The 20000-nt window shown below is 36.5% G+C and overlaps 1 protein-coding gene across 5 annotated transcripts in view; it reads right to left on the minus strand.

The window, feature by feature from the left end:
* The window catches only part of LOC137620609 (hepatoma-derived growth factor-related protein 2-like), a 369983-nt gene that overhangs the window by 189227 nt on the left and 160756 nt on the right, over positions 1-20000 (minus strand). For 4 of the 5 annotated variants that reach the window (XM_068350887.1, XM_068350892.1, XM_068350888.1 and 1 more), the window contains one exon: positions 10225-10415. In XM_068350887.1, the coding sequence (XP_068206988.1) occupies positions 10225-10415 (191 nt within the window). Of the gene's footprint in view, positions 1-10224; positions 10416-16968; positions 17611-17746; positions 17956-18234; positions 18590-20000 lie in introns of those variants that run through there. The other variant, XM_068350889.1, reaches the window with a different exon arrangement.

Here is a 20000-nt window from a genome sequence, read left to right on the forward strand (position 1 = left end):
ACGCGGTTCGTTATTTTCGTCGAATGCCCTTGACTGAACAGTAAAGGCGTAACATTCACTTGCAAATTCAGATCTCAGCCGATCACCGAAAGTTTTTCATTAGTTTTTATAATGCATTTTGTCGAGTAATATTAGCATCATATTTGCAGCAATATCTCAGTTTAGAAGAAAATTTATGTTCAAAAAGCTTATACAAGATTTGAATCTACTCTATGATGATGTTGCCGAAGGTTAAGTATTCACCGCTGTCTCTTTGTTAGTTTATTTGTTTTTAAGTAACTTTACATAAAAACTCCAATATCGATTTTGACCAAACTTGGTAGTCTTTAGGTATGGCCCAAGGATGAATCTGTAACATTTTCGATAAAATACAGCAAAATACAAGTACACAGCATTACTTGTAAAATAATCGCAATGTTAAATAAATAGCAAATATTTTGTTAGTTAATTTTTTTATTTGTAAACAATACGGAAAAACTACGGAACCAATTTCAACGAAACTTGATGGACATGTCGGGTATAGATGATCCAAGGACAAATCCATTGAATTTTGAAGAAAATACACCGAAGTACAAGTAGGCAGCGGAGTTCAAAGCAAAATGAGACTGCTTGGCGTGGCGAAGGCATGCGCCCTACTGAGTGCCACTCTAGTTTGTGAATGTTTTCATTATCTCAGAAGTAAATTGAGTATATGAATACAGAATGCTCGGGGCGATAATAATGATTCAAAAATAAAATATGAAAAATTAGCAAAATAGGGTGGAAGGTGTATCCTATTAACAAAACAACAGATATGCAGAATGTATAACTGACTGATGAAAAGGTGAAAGAGATGCCTGAGGTGTAATTCGGAAAGTGAAAATTGCGTTTAAGTAGCAACCCGTAACACAAAGCAACAGCTGTGTTGGTGACTCACACACACAAGCAAAAATTCAAACATTTGTGTGACTACAATTCATAACTAGAGCAAACACTGAAAGTTGCCAATTACAAAGATTTATTACACAAGGATGAACTAAAAACAACCCCCCTTTCCTTTAAATCCAAGTCACCAGCGGCCATTAGTCCTTAGCTTGGGTGGAGAGGCGGCTTGGGCACTAATCATATGTATATATGGTCAGTCTATGACACGCCACGCTTGATAGGGCAATATCACTATACCTTGCTTCAGCCATTCACGAGTGGCCTTTAAACCAGTCTGAGTGAGAAAATATCACTAAGCTAAATAAAGTGAGAGAAATTGTGAGAAGCAAATTCTTCTTTCAAATGGGAAGGGTGACGACAATGACGCGTAGGAAATGAAACAAATAAACCACGTCTGAAGTATTCTGAAGGTACCCTGACACTTGCATGACTTTTTCGTGGCGAGTCGTGACATTTTGAGGCACTGAAAAAAAAAAAAAAAAAAACACCTCAGAATCACAGCTGACCTGTCCACATTGACACGAACTGGCACGACGAGTTCACGACAAGTTTGTGCATAGTTTACGCACTTCCCGCATCGTCCCGACGAGTTCACGAACAGTTCGCCCATAGTTCACGACCCAGTCACAAAATTTTGTCATGACCAAAATTTTGAACATTTCAAAATTCTCGTCACGACATGCCACGATGGGTTTACGAACACTTCACTCCAGTTCACGATGGGTTTACGAACACTTCACGCCAGTTCACGAGGAGTTCACGCCAGTTCACGACTCGAGACGCGACAATGCGTGCCACATATTCGTGGAAGTGTCAGCCTGGCTTAAGTGCTAAATGGTTTCAAACTCAGAAATGTTCAATAGACTGAAATTATCTGAAGGGTCTTTGATAAGTGAGGGTTATTGGCTGTTCAACCTGGAGGACTTCGGGAAAAAGAAAAATCTTCAACAATAAATCATCAAGTTCCAGATGACCCTTCAGACTATCAGACAATCAAAAATTTAATTACTTATTAACCAAAGGTATCATGGATTTTCAAAATTGCTTTGGTACATGATTCACATCTGTTTGCCCATGTTTAAAAAGGGAAACCACACCTAATACTCTTCTGGTATCACTAAAATCGAGTAAGATCACCAGATACCATTTGGACATAATGACAGAGGGATGAGGTGTCATCAGTGCTAACCAAGATTGTATCGTTGGAGGAACATGAGCAAGAGAAATCCAAGGTTTGGTTACCACACACACGCACACACACTATATATATATATATATATATCTATATATATATATATATATATGTATATATATATATATATATATGTATATATATATATATATATATGTATATATATATATATATATAGATATATATATATATATATATATGTATGTTTGTGTGTGTACAAATTTCTAGCCTTTTTACCAAGAAGGATCATGAGTCTCAATTGTTTTCAACAGTTTCTCTGTTGTTCCACTTACATAGTTTATTCATTAATCCTGTATTTTTCCTGTCGACGGCTTTCCCTGTTAGAACCCTTAGGCATGTAGCAATATTACTTGCTTTTCCAACCACGCCTACAGATTTGACAGCAATTATAATACCGAACAATAGTTTCTAAAAACAGCTCTCTCTCTCTCTCTCTCTCTCTCTCTCTCTCTCTCTGTTTCCATACACTTGCATCTACGTAGAGCCTCAGATAAAGTGCGCGTAACTTGAAATAGCTCCCCATGAGGTTGCAGAAAGTTCCACACTAAAAATTATACGCCTGGAAATCTGGTTTACCTCTGCGAAGGAACAGGTTTTTGCATTTAGGCTGTTACGCCACCAGCACAACCTTCGATTAGCCTATTTTGCCGACTTGTTAGAGGCAAAACTCAAACAGGAGTGATGTGAAACCTTTCGAACAATTAAAATACGTTTCAAGTGTAGGCCTATTGTTTATTCCCGGGGGGGGGGGGGTTAGGGCGTAAGGATTGGGACGTAAGTTGTTATTGTTTTTTTTTTTTAAATATGTTATTTTACTTGTTGATTACTGCTCTTATAGTTTACTTATTTCCTTTCCTCACTGGGATATTTTTCTCCGTTGGAGCCCTTGGGCTTATAACATCCTGCTAATAATAATAATAATAATAATAATAATAATAATGGCCGTTATTTAGTGAATGTAGACCAATGCATACGAGAACAGCGTCTGTAAATAACAGTACTGGCATACGGCCAGTTTAGCTTAATCTGGTTACTGATATCATCACTATATCAGTCGACTGCAAACCGATGGTTATAAAAATGTCAGAATGTACGAGCTAAATTAACTGCAGATGTGAGATTTTATTCAATTCTATTACTAAAATGAAGTGAAGACTTGTGTTTATTGAAGTTCCTTGTTCTTCGGTGCACACCAATATTATCTAATAAAAAAAAAGAAAAAAAAAGCAACGCAAAAAAGTGTATGATTCCTAAGGTGCAAACTTTTTTATACATTAGCTAACCTCATACAATTTTTTTTTTTTTTTTTAGAAAAGTTCAAATAGATCAGGAAAATTATCCTTATAATAATCCAAATCATTACATCACTGAGCAAAATACAATCTCGGAACCCTATTGAAAATCGGTGCAAATTTCTTCGAATTGGGTCTACAGGCAACTTCTTGTGAGGATGCTGCTTCAAAGTTCTGACTTCTCTGAACACTCACCTCCCATTGCCCCTTCATTTAAAGGCCACTCATGAATGGCAGAGGCAAGGACAGTGACTTCGTCCTAGGTAGCAGAATAATCCCCTAGAGACTGACCCATATATACATAAGATCAGTGCATTCGTGCCCAAGCTAGCACTAGGGAGGGCCAAGCAATGGCTACTGATGACTAAGCAGGTAGCCCTACAGGCTCTCCAAAACGCCCCCTCATTTGCTCACAAGGATGGTAAGGTTGCAGTCCGTAGGTAAGGAGCGAGCGAGCAATCCCAAATAAGCTGCGATCCTCTTAGAGCCTGGAATTAACACGACTTGCGTAGAAAGTCGGGTGTTGTGGTGTTGTAAGGGGTAGGGCAGCGAGCAATCCTTGAAACAAGAAACTATCGAGCTTGACCGGGACTCCAACTTCAATCTAGCGATCGCCAAGCAGGGACATTTCCAATTGGCCACCACAAAACATTGTGCTGCACTTGGAAAAGCCGATCTCCTGCTTCAAAGCGGGGACAGTGTCGAAGAACTCTTCGAAAAAACAATTTGGACCCCACCCACTGGTCAAATCCTCCAGACTTGTCCTACCCACTGAGGCACGTCTCCCTCTCCACCCACCCATGGGAGATGGATGGAAAAGTTGCCTATTAGCTAATTATCGACCCAGGACTTTTGAAACTTGAGAAAATCCATATAGGAAAAATTTTCTGCAAAATGATACCACTTCATTAACATTTGAATTGGAACATTCAAAGTATTATTTTTAAATGGTAAAGAATAAATACTGTCACGTACTTTAGAATATTTCAGACTCTTCTGAATATTTTCCTGGATTGTTCATGTCTTGTATGGTCACATAACTCTCTCAAAGAGATTACGTAAGACTTCGTAACGAAATTCGAAAAATAAAAAGTTAACACTTAAAAATAACGTTAATTTACATATATTGACTTGAATGAAGAATGCAATGAAATTTACGACGAAAGTCTTAGGTAATCTACATTCAAAACTTATACCTACATGAGAGAGGTTCACATTATGAGCTGACTATACATCTCATAAACACACACATGAAATACATGAATAAAATATTTACTCTACGCTAGACCAGCTTAGTAAGAATATATATATATATATATATACATATATATATATATATATATATATATATGATAAAAAGGAGAGAGTGAGACTTATAAAAGGAGCAGGAAGAATAGCACCATGTTTATTTCGACTGGCCAAACCGGTTTTAATTATGCAATTGCATACAAACCTTTAGAAAAAGAGGGAAAAAATGAATTTCAACTGGAGATTAAATGAAAAATAAACAGTTGCACCCATGCAACACACGCACAGGACAGCGCAAGGCAGCAGAGGATTAAGCAAATAAGAGCAACAAAAAGCAAAGCAAGCAAGAGAAACAAAGGGTAGAACAAACAGCTTGGGGAAAGGCGGCCGCTGTGAAACAAGACGGAAATCAGCTCCCGAAGTGGTGGAGTCCTTCTGTCTGCATTAGGCGAAGGTATTCGTTCGTGTTTGGCTTCCGTCCAGGATGGTCAACACAAGTGCTGGGAGTGGGGCAATATTACAGAGGAGGCTTGCTTGATTTCTCTTCCTATTTCTCCTCCTCCTCCTCATTCTCCTCTTCGTATTCTTAGGCAATATTATAGAGAAGACTTGCTTTATTTCTCTTCCTATTTCTCCTCCTCATTCTCCTCTTCGTATTCTTAGGCAATATTATAAAGGAGGCTTGCTTGATTTATCTTCCTATTTCTCCTCCTCCTCCTCATTCCCCTCTTCGTATTCTTAGCCAATAATATAGAGAAGACTTGCTTTATTTCTCTTCCTATTTCTCCTCCTCCTCATTCTCCTCTTCGTATTCTTAGGCAATATTATAGAGGAGGCTTGCTTGATTTCTCTTCCTATTTCTCCTCCTCATCCTCATTCTCCTCTTCGCATTCTTAGCCAATAACATAGAGAAGACTTGCTTTATTTCTCTTCCTATTTCTCCTCTTCGTATTCTTAGGCAATAGTATAGGAGGCTTGCTTTATTTCTCTTCCCTTTCTCCTCATTCTCCTCTTCGTATTCTTAGGCAATATTATAAGTGACTTACTTTATTTCTCTTCCTATTTCTCCTCTTTCTCGTTCTCCTCTTCGTATTCTTAGGCAATATTAAAGGAGGCTTGCTTTGTTTCTCTTCCTATTTCTTCTCCTCCTCATTCTCCTCTTCGTATTCTTAGGCAATATTATAGGTGACTTGCTTTATTTCTCTTCCTATTTCTCCTCCTCCTCATTCTCCTCTTCGTATTCTTAGGCAACATTATAAGTGACTTGCTTTATTTTTCTTCCTATTTCTCCTCCTCATTCTCCTCTTCGTATTCTTAATGCTCTCGATAAAAAAACAGGATTTAATAGTTATATTACAGAGTAGTTTAGACATTCTTATTCTATCTGTGTCCTTATTTTTTTCCTCACTGGGTATTTTCCCTTCTGGAGACATTGGGCATAGAGTATTCTGCTTTTCCTACTACGGTTGTAGCTTAGCTAGTTGTTATAATAATAATAATAATAATAATAATAATAATAATAATAATAATAATAATAATAATGCTACAACAAATGTAATTTTTCTTCCCCATTTTATTTCATTCTGTTTGTTGCTAGCTTGTTTTCGTCTGATTAACGGCAAATTTCAGACAAAATGAAATAGAAATAGAGGCGTAAATTAAGTTGTGAAAAAAAAAACAAAGACGATAATTGAGACATAATTAAAAACCATGGAAATTCTGCTATAATCAAACGAAATTTAGAACGAAAATTGGAAATAATACTTCAACAATATGACGAGCATTAAGGCAAGTATTGGAAAACGATGTCGAAAAGTCAGAATACACGAAAAGAAAAAATAAGGAAAAAAAATTCAGACAATATTAATATGGTCGAAACCTTCAGACAAAATTAAAAGGAGAGAAATTTTCATTAGCAAATATAGGGATGGTTTACAACTTCAATTAACGATGATTTTTTTTTGGGGGGGGGGGGGGGGGGCTGGTGCGAGACCGGTGCAGATACATATTGGAATATAAGCTTATTCCGAGATTCATTTTACTCTTCTTTGAGGAAACTCACTTTTCTTTTTCTTTACCGAGGTTTACCTTATTATCATTTAATGAAGCTCAGTTTACTTTTCTTAATAGCAGATTACTTTACATTCCTATTTACATAATTAACTTTCCTTATTTCCTTTCCTCACTGGGCTATTTTCCCTGTTGGAGCCCTTGGGCTTATGGCATTCTGCTTTTTGAACTAGGGTTGTAGCTTAGTAAGTAATAATAATAATAATTAGGGTTATGGTGACCTATTGGAAACGTCCCTGCCTGGCGTTCGAGTCCCGCTCACGCTCGATTGTTCTTTTAGTGTCTGCAACCTAAACCACCAATGTAAGTTAAGGCTGGGGGACTTATAGAGATTATAGGTCTAGCTGCTGAGTCATCAACAGCCTGGATTTCCTTGCTCCTAGCTTGGGACGAGAGGGGGCTTACCTCTGCCATTCATGAGTGACCTTTAAACCTTAGTAGAGTGTCACTTTACTTTCATTTGTAGCATATTGGGAAGCATTAAACTCACTGTATTATGTATAAACTGAAGAAGGCTCCTAGAGATAAATGAGTAAGTAAGATGTTGAATATAACAAAATTAATCATAAAATTGTTTAATTTCAAAGAATCTGAAAGTTTTCATATATATATATATATATATATACCATACACTATAATATTCACAGGTGATTCAGTCACATTGACAAAGTGGTCAACAATAAATTAGAGTAAACAGTGAAGTGTATAACTAAAAAGAGTCCAGAACTCCGATGTGAGAAAGGCATCTAGGATAAGAAAGACCTTTATACACAACGACCAAGAGTGAATCTACATATGGGTGTAATGTGAAGTTTGATAGCCAGACTGGCAGTCCCTGACTGTGCTCGTTTCCTTTCAGAAGCTGATAAATGGACCTTTTCATTTAATGAATTGCCCAAGGTCGAGTGAATTCGATGTCAGAAGTAGTTTGTGGCTCAATATATCTATAATATAAGTGTAGATATATTTATCTATCTCTCTCTCTCTATATATACACACAATATATATATATATATATATATGTGTGTGTATATATATATATATATATATGTATATATATATATATATATATGTATATATATATATATATATATATATGTGTGTATATATATATATATATATACACACTTATAATTATATATATATACATATATGCATATACACATATACACAGACATATAGGTGTATATGTATCACATATATGTATATACTTGTATATGTATATAACATGCATGTATACACGCATACATACATACATGCATATATATATATATATATATATACTGCAGTAATAAATATATGAGTACAAATATTTTCTTTCGTAAACAATAGCACAAAACAGATTAGTCTGGACCCACGCAACCATTCCTTCACTCACCCTCCTCAGGCCAATCTTTTCGTAAACTAGATATAACGACAAAACACCGTAAACAAAATTAGAACCGAACAGGTCACCTGAGTTGTAGCAACTTAATCGGAAATGTGGCAAAGCCGCCTCGAGGGAAAGAGGGAATGTAGACGTGGCACAGGTGTGTAACTTGGCAACGCCGCAGTGCTGGGTAGGGGGTAGCAGTGGGATGGGGGGGAGGGTTATTGGGGGGTAACTTAGCATATGGTATGTGCCATGAATAGACAAAATGTAAATCGAGATTATAAAGGCCTGGTAATCGTCTCACGCTAGTGCTGAACGCATTCATTACCATGAAGTGAATTTTCCAATATAAATGATGATATATGATTCTCTCTCTCTCTCTCTCTCTCTCTCTCTCTCTCTCTCTCTCTCTCAATAAAAAATAGATGATTGCTTCGCTGGTTGTGGTTGCTTCCGTATCACACAGGATTTTCGAAGTAGACATCTTCGTTAAGCAAGTTAATCTCCCAGATTAAAAAGTGAAAGCCACAGAAGAATCAAACGGTTTCTTTCCTCCATAAAATGATGAAAATTGTTCCACACCAGTGAGTCGATGGTCAAATTTCTTTTCTTAAAACCATAGGCATTCCGTAAAGTAATCTTAGGATTTATTTTTATATTAATGTACGCTACCCGTTGAAAATGACTAAATATTTAGCCACCACGCTCAAATAGATAAAATGTCATCTTTCTCAACAAAGATAAAAAGTTTGTGAACTTTCTTAATAAAGTAAAAATTTTGTCATCTTTCTTAATAAAGTGAAAATCTTATCACCTTTCTTATAAGAGATAAAAAGAAAAAGGTTGATAATGAAATATTATTCAAACAGAAGTAATGTAGACTGAAAAAAATAAGAAAATTCAGTGCTAATACTAGACATTTTTTTTTCTTTTATTTATCAGAGCGTCTGTGTTGGGAGCAAACAACCAATTCACCAATTATGACATGAAGACACCATTTACAAGACCGTACTTTAAGTACCTACTTCTTTCCCATAGTTATTCCTACATTAAGGGGTCGGTTGCCTGATGCGCCCTCTCCAGCGCCTTCTATTAAAGGCATCCTCTTCCACCCAACCTCTACTCTCCTCATCTTATCTAATTCTCTGCCTACCTCTTCATCTTCTTCCCCTAGAAGGTTCCTCCCAAGCTCTCCTCACTCCCTCCCCACCATCCACCCTCGACTCGACACGTGCCCACAGTGTAAGTAGCACACATTGCCAAAACTTGTAACTGATTCATGAGATGTTGACATTGTTCTTCAATCAAATTTTTTATTTGGCTTTAGTGTAAAGGTGTGAGTGGGTGGGGAGTTTACAGCTCTTAATTTTGGCTAAATTTCATCTTTGGTAGAATATGCATTAGAAAGTCAATCTAATTGTTTGCGAATTATAGTTAATAATAACATACACACATCTTTTAATTGTACATTTTACAATACCATGGCAGAATAGAAAAAAAAGATATGACTCCTAACTAGAGAAAAAACAAATTTATGACGGTTCCGAATAAGCAAAATATTTCTCAAGAGTTATTCACTATAACATGGATTATATATGACCTTCAATTTGTTTAGGCCATAAGTCCAAGTTCAAAAGTGTTCCGGATGAAAAAAGATGGAACCCGTGAACTGATTTGTATGTTTAATGCATTAATATTAATGTTTAAACAGTCATGTATATTTAATATACAGTTCCTACTGACTTTTGAAATAAAACTTATATTCATACAGTCTTCACTAATGCTTAAAATATTATGGCCGCATTAATATTTGAAATCACATACTATATATGCACAGTTAAATTGCTGCTCTATTTAAAATAATAAAATACTCCCAATGTTTTGAAAAAGACGAGTTGGAAGACCCAAGCCTACATGGCTGAGGACTATGAAGCGTCAAGTAGGAGATGATGAGTGGAGAAGCATTGATTTACAAGCTCAAGATAGAGGAACTGGCGATATCTATCAAGGCCTTTTCGTAATAAGGAGGAGATGATAAAAAAAAAAAAAAAAAAAAAAAATGGCATTAAGCTTTCTATCATGGTAAACATACTGTAATTCCTTACCTGTGTGTTCACTTCATCTCCAGTTGTGTTTACATTAGCCGCCTCTTTTCGTTTTCGTTGTCCTAATTTGGTTTTTGTTACAGGGCCCTTTTTGCCACGTTCAGTACTGGCTCTGGAACTTTCATCACGCGAGGTGGAGGACTGACTTGGATCATCACTAGGTCCTGGCCTCTGGTTATCACGATCAGCACCTATTATCAAAAACACAATTCAGTAATTAGAAACTGCCAGACAGAAGTTGCAATATCAAAATACCTAAATTTTAGCACAAGTGACATATAGAGTAAGTTCTACTGACAAATGATAATATATCATATGGCAATATATATTAAAAATATTCATAGTAATAAACATCTAGAACAATCACAATTAAGGTAGTAACAGCTTGTCATACAAAATCCCTGACAAGTGATGTAACTATTAATAGACCCTCCTTAATAATAGCACAGTACACACAATAAGCAGTGACTTCCCCCAACATATAACCGACAGTAATTCACTATTAACCTTGTGAATTATATGTGAAAATGAATATCTAATACAAGTAATTTTCTGTGGTAAAATGATCTCCACAAACAACTGTATGTGGTCCTGAAATAAAAAAAATAGTCTTCCTAACATAACTACCCAGGCTACCCTCTGAATTGGGTCTTTGTGAAATACAGGGCCACCTCTACGCCTATGTTTTGGAACATTCGATTTACTGTGTGGCATGTTTTATACAATAATGCTAGCAAGTTATCTTGCTCGCCTTCTCAGATGACCAAGGTCTATAGATTAACAACGGGTCTATGAATCAGGTGAGACCATATCTGCTGGCTTCTCATGCCCAGGAGACTCCAAAGCCAAAATCCTTAAAATCTTGGTAACTCCCCGTTTCTGTTTTCCATAAAACAAGATTACCTTTATAATGCCGAGTTTAACTAATCAATACGAAAGACCATTTTTACCTGGTATATTTACAAACCCTCCAGTTGTATAGCAATAGCGGCGTGCATCGTCACACAAAGTGGAAGTTTCTTCTTTACGCTCTCTCTCTCTTTCTCCATGTTTGTGTGAAGTTGTAATGATATATGTGTGAATGTGTTTCAGAAGGATAAAGAGGATATTCACTTTAATACACAGGATAACCCTTGGCTTAATATTTTTTATTATTATTTATACATGAACTATTAGTAATTATCTATACTTAGATGTTCACTTTTTAACCACTGTTTCCTCAGGTAATCCACTGCTCTATGAGGTGGATTCGAAGCCTTGTTTGCTTGACCACAAAGATCCTCGGACAGTCCCATTTCCAAAACATGATGCCTTGCAGCTTGGGCTGTTGTCATCCCTATATAGATAATGTAGTGAAAACAACTTGCGACCATCATGTTTTATTTGAAAATGTACATATTTCAGGTCATTTATTATTCAATAGATAAAATACAGTTACGTATTTACATGCAGCTCAAAGATGAGTATTGTGGCAAATATAAGTGGAAGTAGCTTACTACACTTAGCCTACCTAGCTCAAAGTATTTGTGAAACTTATTTTTCGTGGCTTCCTGCACTTTAAGTTGTCTAAGTGCCTCTGCTGATTCTGTGGAGTGGTTATGGTTTCCGTGTATTTTCACAATACAAGGGAAGTCGCTGACCAGCTTGTCTCTTTTCTTGGTGTGTTTACTCACTATGCGAATGGTGACGTCCATTATCACTTGGCACCTGTCAATAAAAATTATGATGAAACACAGAGAGCGACTTAGTGATGCCAGTATCTTCTGTTGTTTCTTATACCAAAATAGATAGCTCATCATCCTATGAAGTTTCATTGGCAAGAGTTACTCACCCTGTATATGTTTTTCGTTTTCCTTTTAGTTTCTTGTTACCGTGGTAGCATATAAACGTTTTGTGAAATGCCTTCCTTTCTCCTACATGGTACAAATTCTTTGATACAGAGCAGGTGTTTGTCCTTTTGCAGTATATTTCCAGCCATTTTACGAAATCCTCTTGAGAATGTACATTATTTCTTATATGCAATAAATCTGTCGTTCTTGTTATTTCAGTGTTCTGAAATCCATCCAATTCGAAATTCATATCTTGGCTACAAGCAGCCATTATAGAAACACCCCCAAAAATCAGGTCACCACAAATGCGGTTCTTGATAGGACGACCAACATGCTACTGAGAGTCAGGCAACTGAGGCAACCTCTCTCTCTCTCTCTCTCTCTCTCTCTCTCTCTCTCACATACACAATTACAACTCACATTACGCACACAGTTACATCTAGAGAGAGAGAGAGAGAGAGAGAGAGAGAGAGAGAGAGAGCATGTGGAAATGAACAGACACTCCACTTACTTTCTGTGACGACGCCAGCAAATATTGGCTGAGAATCTCCTGGTGCGTTACTCATGGAGGTTTTGTGAATATGATTCCCTTTCTATGACTGACATTGAGAGTCCAGACTTCCAGCTATTGACGAGACCTACTATAGTCAGTTGTAGTGCCATCCAGCAACAAAGCATGATGTTAATTGGTCCCTTTATCTTTATTAATGGCAAATTTTCGTATTTATGACTCTCCATACCTTGGGAACTGATTAGTAACGTCTCTTCCTGGTGTTTGCCAGTCGGGAGTTCGAGTCCAGCTTAGACTCGTTAGTGCCATAAGTAACTGCAACCATACCATCCTTGTGAGATAAGGTTGGGGGGTTAAGGGGGAGCCTATACTGTAGGTCTATCTGCTGAGTCATCAGAAGCCACTGCCTTGCCCTCACTGGTCCTAGCTTGGGTGGAGAGGAGGCTTGGGCGCTGATCATATAATATTTGGTCAGTCTCTAGGGAATTGTCCTGCTTGCTAGGGCAATGTCACTGTCCCTTGCCTCTGCCATTCATGAGCGACCTTTAAACCTTTACAGGCTTATAAGCAAATCTAACTATCTCCGCTGCAGAGTCCCGTATTCAAACGCTATTATTTCCAGAAGCTATTATCTACCTTCCATTGCCATTACTCATTTAGTGCACTCGTCAACCCCATGCAGTAAAGCATTGTTAGAAATAAAAGTGGATTAAATCGCGAGAAAACGTCCCCCTGGAAATGTTATTCGGGCCGCTTGGCGGAGTCACAGTTGAGCTTTAAGATTCCCAACTGGTTTCCTCCAGACCTGGTTCGCACAGATCACAGCAAATGCCGCATTGCTTTTGCAGTCGATTTTTTTTTGTACTTGTTTGCAGGTGTAATAAAAGTGAAAACGGGTTTAGTTTAATTGGAACGGAATGGAAAACATCAGCGGTCTTTAATTAAACTTTAAAATGGATATATACATTGCTTGGTTTTCATCGTCCGAAAAAATCATTCATTATTATTTGCTATTATTATAATAAGCGAATTTAAAATCTTTGTGGGAAGAGCAGAATTGGGTCTTCTCTAAATTTAGTAAGAATTAAATCTATATTGTTTGACCTAAATTTCAGAATTCTAATTATCAATATTTTAAGAGACATTTGGAAAGGAACAAATTTATTCTTTTACCAAGATGTTTTCTCTCTAACTGGAAATAAAAAAAAAAGTATTGTTTATTCCTAAAATTGAAAACTATGGCAAAATTCTCCCATTTACCCCAGAATCAACAACATGGAATATTTGAGTATCAGAAGTTATGGAAGATTAACTGAACACATCAGAGTACTAAACACTTGAAGTCGGCCACAAAAAATAAAAAACACCGACGTCGGGATCTAATAATTCTAAAATTTACCAAAAAAGTCTCACTTTACAATGAATAAACTGTTCCTCCTTAATGAAGTTAATATCGGCGACGCCAGTTGATACCGAATTGTATCAGTTACCATAGTGAATAGCTATTTTTTTTTTCCTAAAGCTTTTTTCACATTTAAATTCACCTTGAACGATATTGATCTCGTTTTAAAAAAATGTATTGAGAAGCGTTTTTGTATAGTAAATAGCTATTTTCTTTTCCCAAGAGCTTTTTTCCCATTTAAATTCACCTTGGCCGATATTGATCTCGTTTTTAAAAATGTATTGAAAAGCGCTTTTATAGTCTTGAGAAGTGTGTCATGCATTTCACTCAAAATAAAATTGTATACGCCTGCACTGGCCAATTAGATGTTGGATGGATGTATTTATACAACCAAGGTTTTCTAGACTAAAAATAGTTAAAACCAGAACCTATTTAGACTTTTTTTTCCCCCCACGCAATTTCGTTTTCATTCGTATTTACATCTTCTAATCACATATCTGCAAGCAAAAATATGAATAATTTAGACATAGAAGAAATAACATTACATTAAAATTTTAAAAAATAACTGGAAATCATTCATAAAAAAGGCCCTACACGTTTTAATACGGTCACTTTACCCATATGGAAGAAGGCCTGGTTTCTTATCAGAAGAATAAAAAAGCTTCTCTCCATTAGGTCTTGACTGAAAATATATGAATAATAATTCAAAATGTTGTTCTTTAGAAGCACATAAAACCTCTCGAGAGAAAATACGGGATAATTACTCTTCATGCATCCCTTCAATACATAATTCATATTCCCTTAGAAAAGTGGGCTAAAGTGGCCCTGAGATAACCCAACACCCTCTCCTATGTGGTAATCGTGCCTGACTAGTGAACGTCGGACTAGTTCGTTTCTTTGTTCGCTGCAACCTCACCATCCTTCTGAGCTAAGGCTAAGGATGGGGGGTTTGGGGAAGTCATCAGCGGCCATTACCTGGCCTTCCTTGGTCATAGCTTGAGTGGAGATGGGGCTTAGGCACTGATCATACGGATATATGGTCAGTCTCTAGGGCATTGTCCTGCTTAATGCTATCTGGTGAGTCATCAGCAGCCATTGCCTGGCCCTTCTCGGTCCTAGCTTGGGTGGAGAGGGGGCTTGGGCGCTGATCATATCTATATAGGGTCAGTCTCTAAGGCATTGTCCTGCTTGTTAGGGCAATGTCACTGCCCCTTGCCCCTGCTATTCATGAGCGACCTTTAAGCCTTTAAAAATCCATGGAAGTGCACAAGCATATGCAAGTGACGCTGGGTTATAATGTATTCACAGAGCTGAAGAAACCACAATGGTTACCTTAATATGTTTAAAAATTCGAAAATGTTCAGATTTAAGGCAGCACATATCTAGCCTTTCTCATTACGTCATTTAGAAATATATGCATCATTCAAAATATTGCAAGTAATATGTGAAATATAAAAAGGAAATTTCAGCATGAAAAGTTTAAATTTCTCTTTCAAATTTTAAATCATTATACTGCCCATCATCAAATGCTCACTTAATTAACTTGACCATCCATACAAGTTTTCCTATTAAACATTAACTATACATTACACGGCCTTGTAATAAAATTATAGAGACTTGAAGCAATACTGACATTGGCGCAAAATTTAGGAAAGCATTCGATATAGCTAGGACTATTTTATCATCCAATTGCCATAGCTAGGCCTACCTTATCCTCCTTATGCCATGGTATATAATGTACTGCATATGCAATCTAACAAAACTAGCATTATGTGAGGAACAAATTATAGCAATTCTATTGTTAATCAGAACGCTGGGGAATATACACATCTTTTATGCATTTCAGCATCCTTTGGAGACCAGAAAAAACTAGCTCCATTGCCTCTGATGTTACAGTATGGGTTACAACAACCATAAAAAGTGCAACTGATCGGCACTCTTCCAAATGTCAACAATGATATGAGGAGAGCTATGATGCACCTATCAAGTCACCCAGCTAATTACAAGCAGGATTAACAGAACGTTCTGTTACTCCTGATTGAGAGGAGGCAAATAATGGAAATGCGAATCTGTGACAAAACACATTCATACTTTACTGGGTATTGGACCACTAGTGGCCCCCTTTATCCAATGAGACAGTTTCAGAAGAAAATGTATTTGAAGCTCAATTACTCCACACACCTTAAATTATTCTCAGCGCTTTCACACTAATAACAGTGAGATACATAAATTTCAAGTGTCCCAAGGGTCAAACATTAAATATAATCAATGGAATTCCAGTATTAATGCCATAAAATTGAAGATACCTCTTGTCACATCTGCTCAAACAGGTAGAAGTTTAGCTCTTGTCCACAACAGCCCATAAAGGCAATTAGCTGGACAGTCCATACAGAACCATTGTAGCATCATTTTTTTGGGACATATGTAAGAACTGTCTTTGCAGGTCTACCTTACATTAATAGTCTACTTTACCACAGCATCTACAAGATTAACTAAAAAATTTCATCATTCATTTCCTACTGTATTGAATCTGTAACCTTTCAATGTACTGTTATGACTGCTTTATATATTTTTTTAATCTTCTTTCAGTCAAAATATTCCAAATTAGCTAAAAAACAGACAGTTTATATCTACCTATTCATATATACATATAAACAATACACTTTTTTCTGCATTTTTCTTTCCATCAGATCTAATAAAACAACCATAAATGACACAGTTCACCATAACGTGCAGCAGATGCTACCCTTACCGAAGTGAAGAATCCACTGATATCGGTACTCCTGCCTAGCCGAGTTCACCAAATGACGTCATGAGCAGAGATCTATAAAACCCAACTCTCTCTACTTCACCTCACTTCTTCCACCTTGTGCGCACTATTGATAAGAGAGAGAGAGAGAGAGAGAGAGAGAGAGAGAGAGAGAGAGAGTAATATATTTCATATTAGCTAGTAATAATAATTAAAAACGCAACACTGAAAACAACTAGGAAATTAAACGAACCTATATCTATAACATCTCGATCGTCAGCGACATTGATACCGACATCACTGTGAGGACCCTGATTTCTCACGAAAATGGTTGGCATGGCATTCTCCTCCAGCACTAGCAGATAATTCGGATCAAACTCCCGCCGAAGTTTACTGGAAGATGTAAAACTCTCCGGTGAGAAATGAGCAGAGCAAATGCGGGACCATTTGGTCGCCTTCCAATTCGCCCGGGTAGTGCAGACGAGCTTCTCCCACTTCCTGGCTAGTTGTGGGTTCCTCTTCCATGGGAATTTATGCATATTCACACCGTCCTTCGGCGTGTTACGGCATCCAAAGGCGACGCATATGTTTCCGCGAGGTTTTTTCTGTTTCGTAGAAATTTTAGAAGACGGTGGCGATGAAGGCGATAAATCAAGAGGATCAACTTCCATCAAGAAGGAAGATACGTGGCTGGGTCGCATACCTACAATGGAATCTGTACCAGACGCATGCTTATCAATTGCCCCTCCTACGCTTCCTTGGTTTTGAATTAACCATTTCTCACGTAGATAATACACAGCCCTCATGCTAGGGTTTGTTGCATTATTTGCAAGATTTTCTATATCTAGATTCATCTCCTCCTCATGGAATCTTGCTGCTTGTGCTGCAGTCATTCCTAAAATAGATACAAGCAAAGGAAAATTAAGGTTATGATATTACAATAACCATTTTCCTTTATATATATCTTCAATTTTATTTACATGCTCATTTGCACTGTTAAGTATTTATGAAATTAGATATAATGAACTTACCAATGTCAAAGTATCTATAAAACTTTTCTTTGGTTTGTGGTGCAACTCTCAACTCATGCAGTGACTGTGCACTCTGAATAATATGGTTATGTAGTCCACTGTAATTGATAATACAGGGGAACCTTAATTCATCTGATGTTTTCTTCAGGATGATTCTCCGTGACACATCTTTATAATTATGAATTGTAATATCAAGTGTCACATTACATCTGCAGGAAAAAATATATAAATTAAGTATATAGGATAAATGCTAAAGGCTGCACGGTTTACTTTATAACAAAGTGTCAATTATTAATTATTTTTGTCTTATTTCAAACTGTGCTCAAACATGCTGCTAATGGCTTTGTATAAATTATATAACTAGAGCCAAAATATCCTGCCACAGCCAAGCCTAGGCAACCAAGTAACCTGATTTGCTAAGGGGGGTAATGCTACACCTACATCACTTATCGTATCTCAAAATTACAAATTAACATTAAAGTACATACCCAGTGTATGTTACTTTTCTTCCTGTAAATCTTCGGTCACCGTGATGACAAATATATTTATGTAAAAGTTGTATAGATGTCTTGCGCTTGGGCGAGGCACAGCGAGGTTTGTAGTTGTATTTGCGGTTAAGGCAAATGTTTTCTGCCTCTTCTAGGCGTTTGACTAAAGTCAATGTGTCTTCTTCGCTAAATATATTTGTTCTAACAGCACATTCATTTAAGACCTTCGCCTCAAACCCCAATGAATTTACTATTTCTGCTATGAGCATTATTGTGGTTAATAAAATCTCTCAACCCAGAAGATCACAGTCACTCACAGTTACTTGCCACTAAATGTCGTATTACCCCACGAACCAAATGTAAACACAGTGACGTCACGAAAGCATATGACGTCACAGGCACGGGGCAGAGCGTCGGTCTAAATGTTGAGCCGATTGTAAATATGCGGCGGGACTGCGGAGCCAGCTAACACATCTCCGGCTGCCCGGCAGTCTGTGTCACTACTGTTACGTCACATGCGCGATCGATTCGCTGGCCACCAACCAAAATGGACGACGGGAAAAGTCCCGCTGTGTGGTTTTGCCTGCAAAATTTAACTCCTGGATTGTGAGATTGCTTCGTATCTTATACCATTATCAATGTGATGGAACGTGTTTGCGTAATGTTTTACCCCCATCCTTAAGACGGTCTACATGCCCATCATCATATATGTCAAAATAGCGACACAAGTGAGTCTTATCATTTCTATGTTGTCATTACTGTATTGATGGCTGAGGTGAAAATTAAACAGTTCTGAAGCTGAGCACATGAATTACCACTACATGTTTAAAATTGCATAACATAACAAGACAAATAATAAATAAATTATAAATGCTCAGCAAGAAAATAATTATTTTACGACCTTAGCCCGAAACTTATTTAATTAGTAAAATCAGAGAAACTCTGAAGAGCCACAGGAATTACAATGACTCATAAAATCATAGAAATATAAAAAAAAAAAGGAAAAAGGTTTCAATGACAAAGTAGTAAATTAGAGATAAAGATGCAAGAACTTTGCCAAACATTGAATCCATAAACACCAACTTGAATTTACAAGTAAAAAAAGAGACGATAAAGATGATGAAAACTAAAATAGAATGATAAAATTAACACCCCCCCCCCCCTCTCTCTCTCTCTCTCTCTCTCTCTCTCTCTCTCTCTCTCTCTCTCTAGGTCATTTCACTTTATGATGATGAACATAAAAACAATAACAATACTAATGAAGATGAACAAACGATAACAATAATAATAGTGACGATGATAATTAAATAATACCAATAATAATAGTGATGATAAACAAACAATAATAATAATAATTATAATAATAATAATAAAAATATAATAATGATAATTAATAATAATAATATTAAGTGATGATAATAAACAATTAACAATAATAATAGTGATGATAATAAACAAACAAACAACAATAATAATAGTGATAATAAACAAACAATAATAAAAATAAGTGATAATTATAAATAAACAATAACAATAATAATAGTGATGATAATAAACAAACAACAACAATAATATTAGTGATAATAATAAACAAACAACAACAATAATATTTTTGATAATAATAAACAAACAATAACAATACTAATAGTAATGAAGATGATATTAGGAAGAGTACATAATATTCTTCTGTGCCAAATGGTATGAAGAGGAGGGTACACTTTGGCACAGAGTTGTGCCAACAAGATGATAAATATTTACTGTTTAAT

The sequence above is a fragment of the Palaemon carinicauda genome, chromosome 27 (assembly GCF_036898095.1).
Source record: "Palaemon carinicauda isolate YSFRI2023 chromosome 27, ASM3689809v2, whole genome shotgun sequence".
Lineage (NCBI taxonomy): Eukaryota > Metazoa > Arthropoda > Malacostraca > Decapoda > Palaemonidae > Palaemon > Palaemon carinicauda.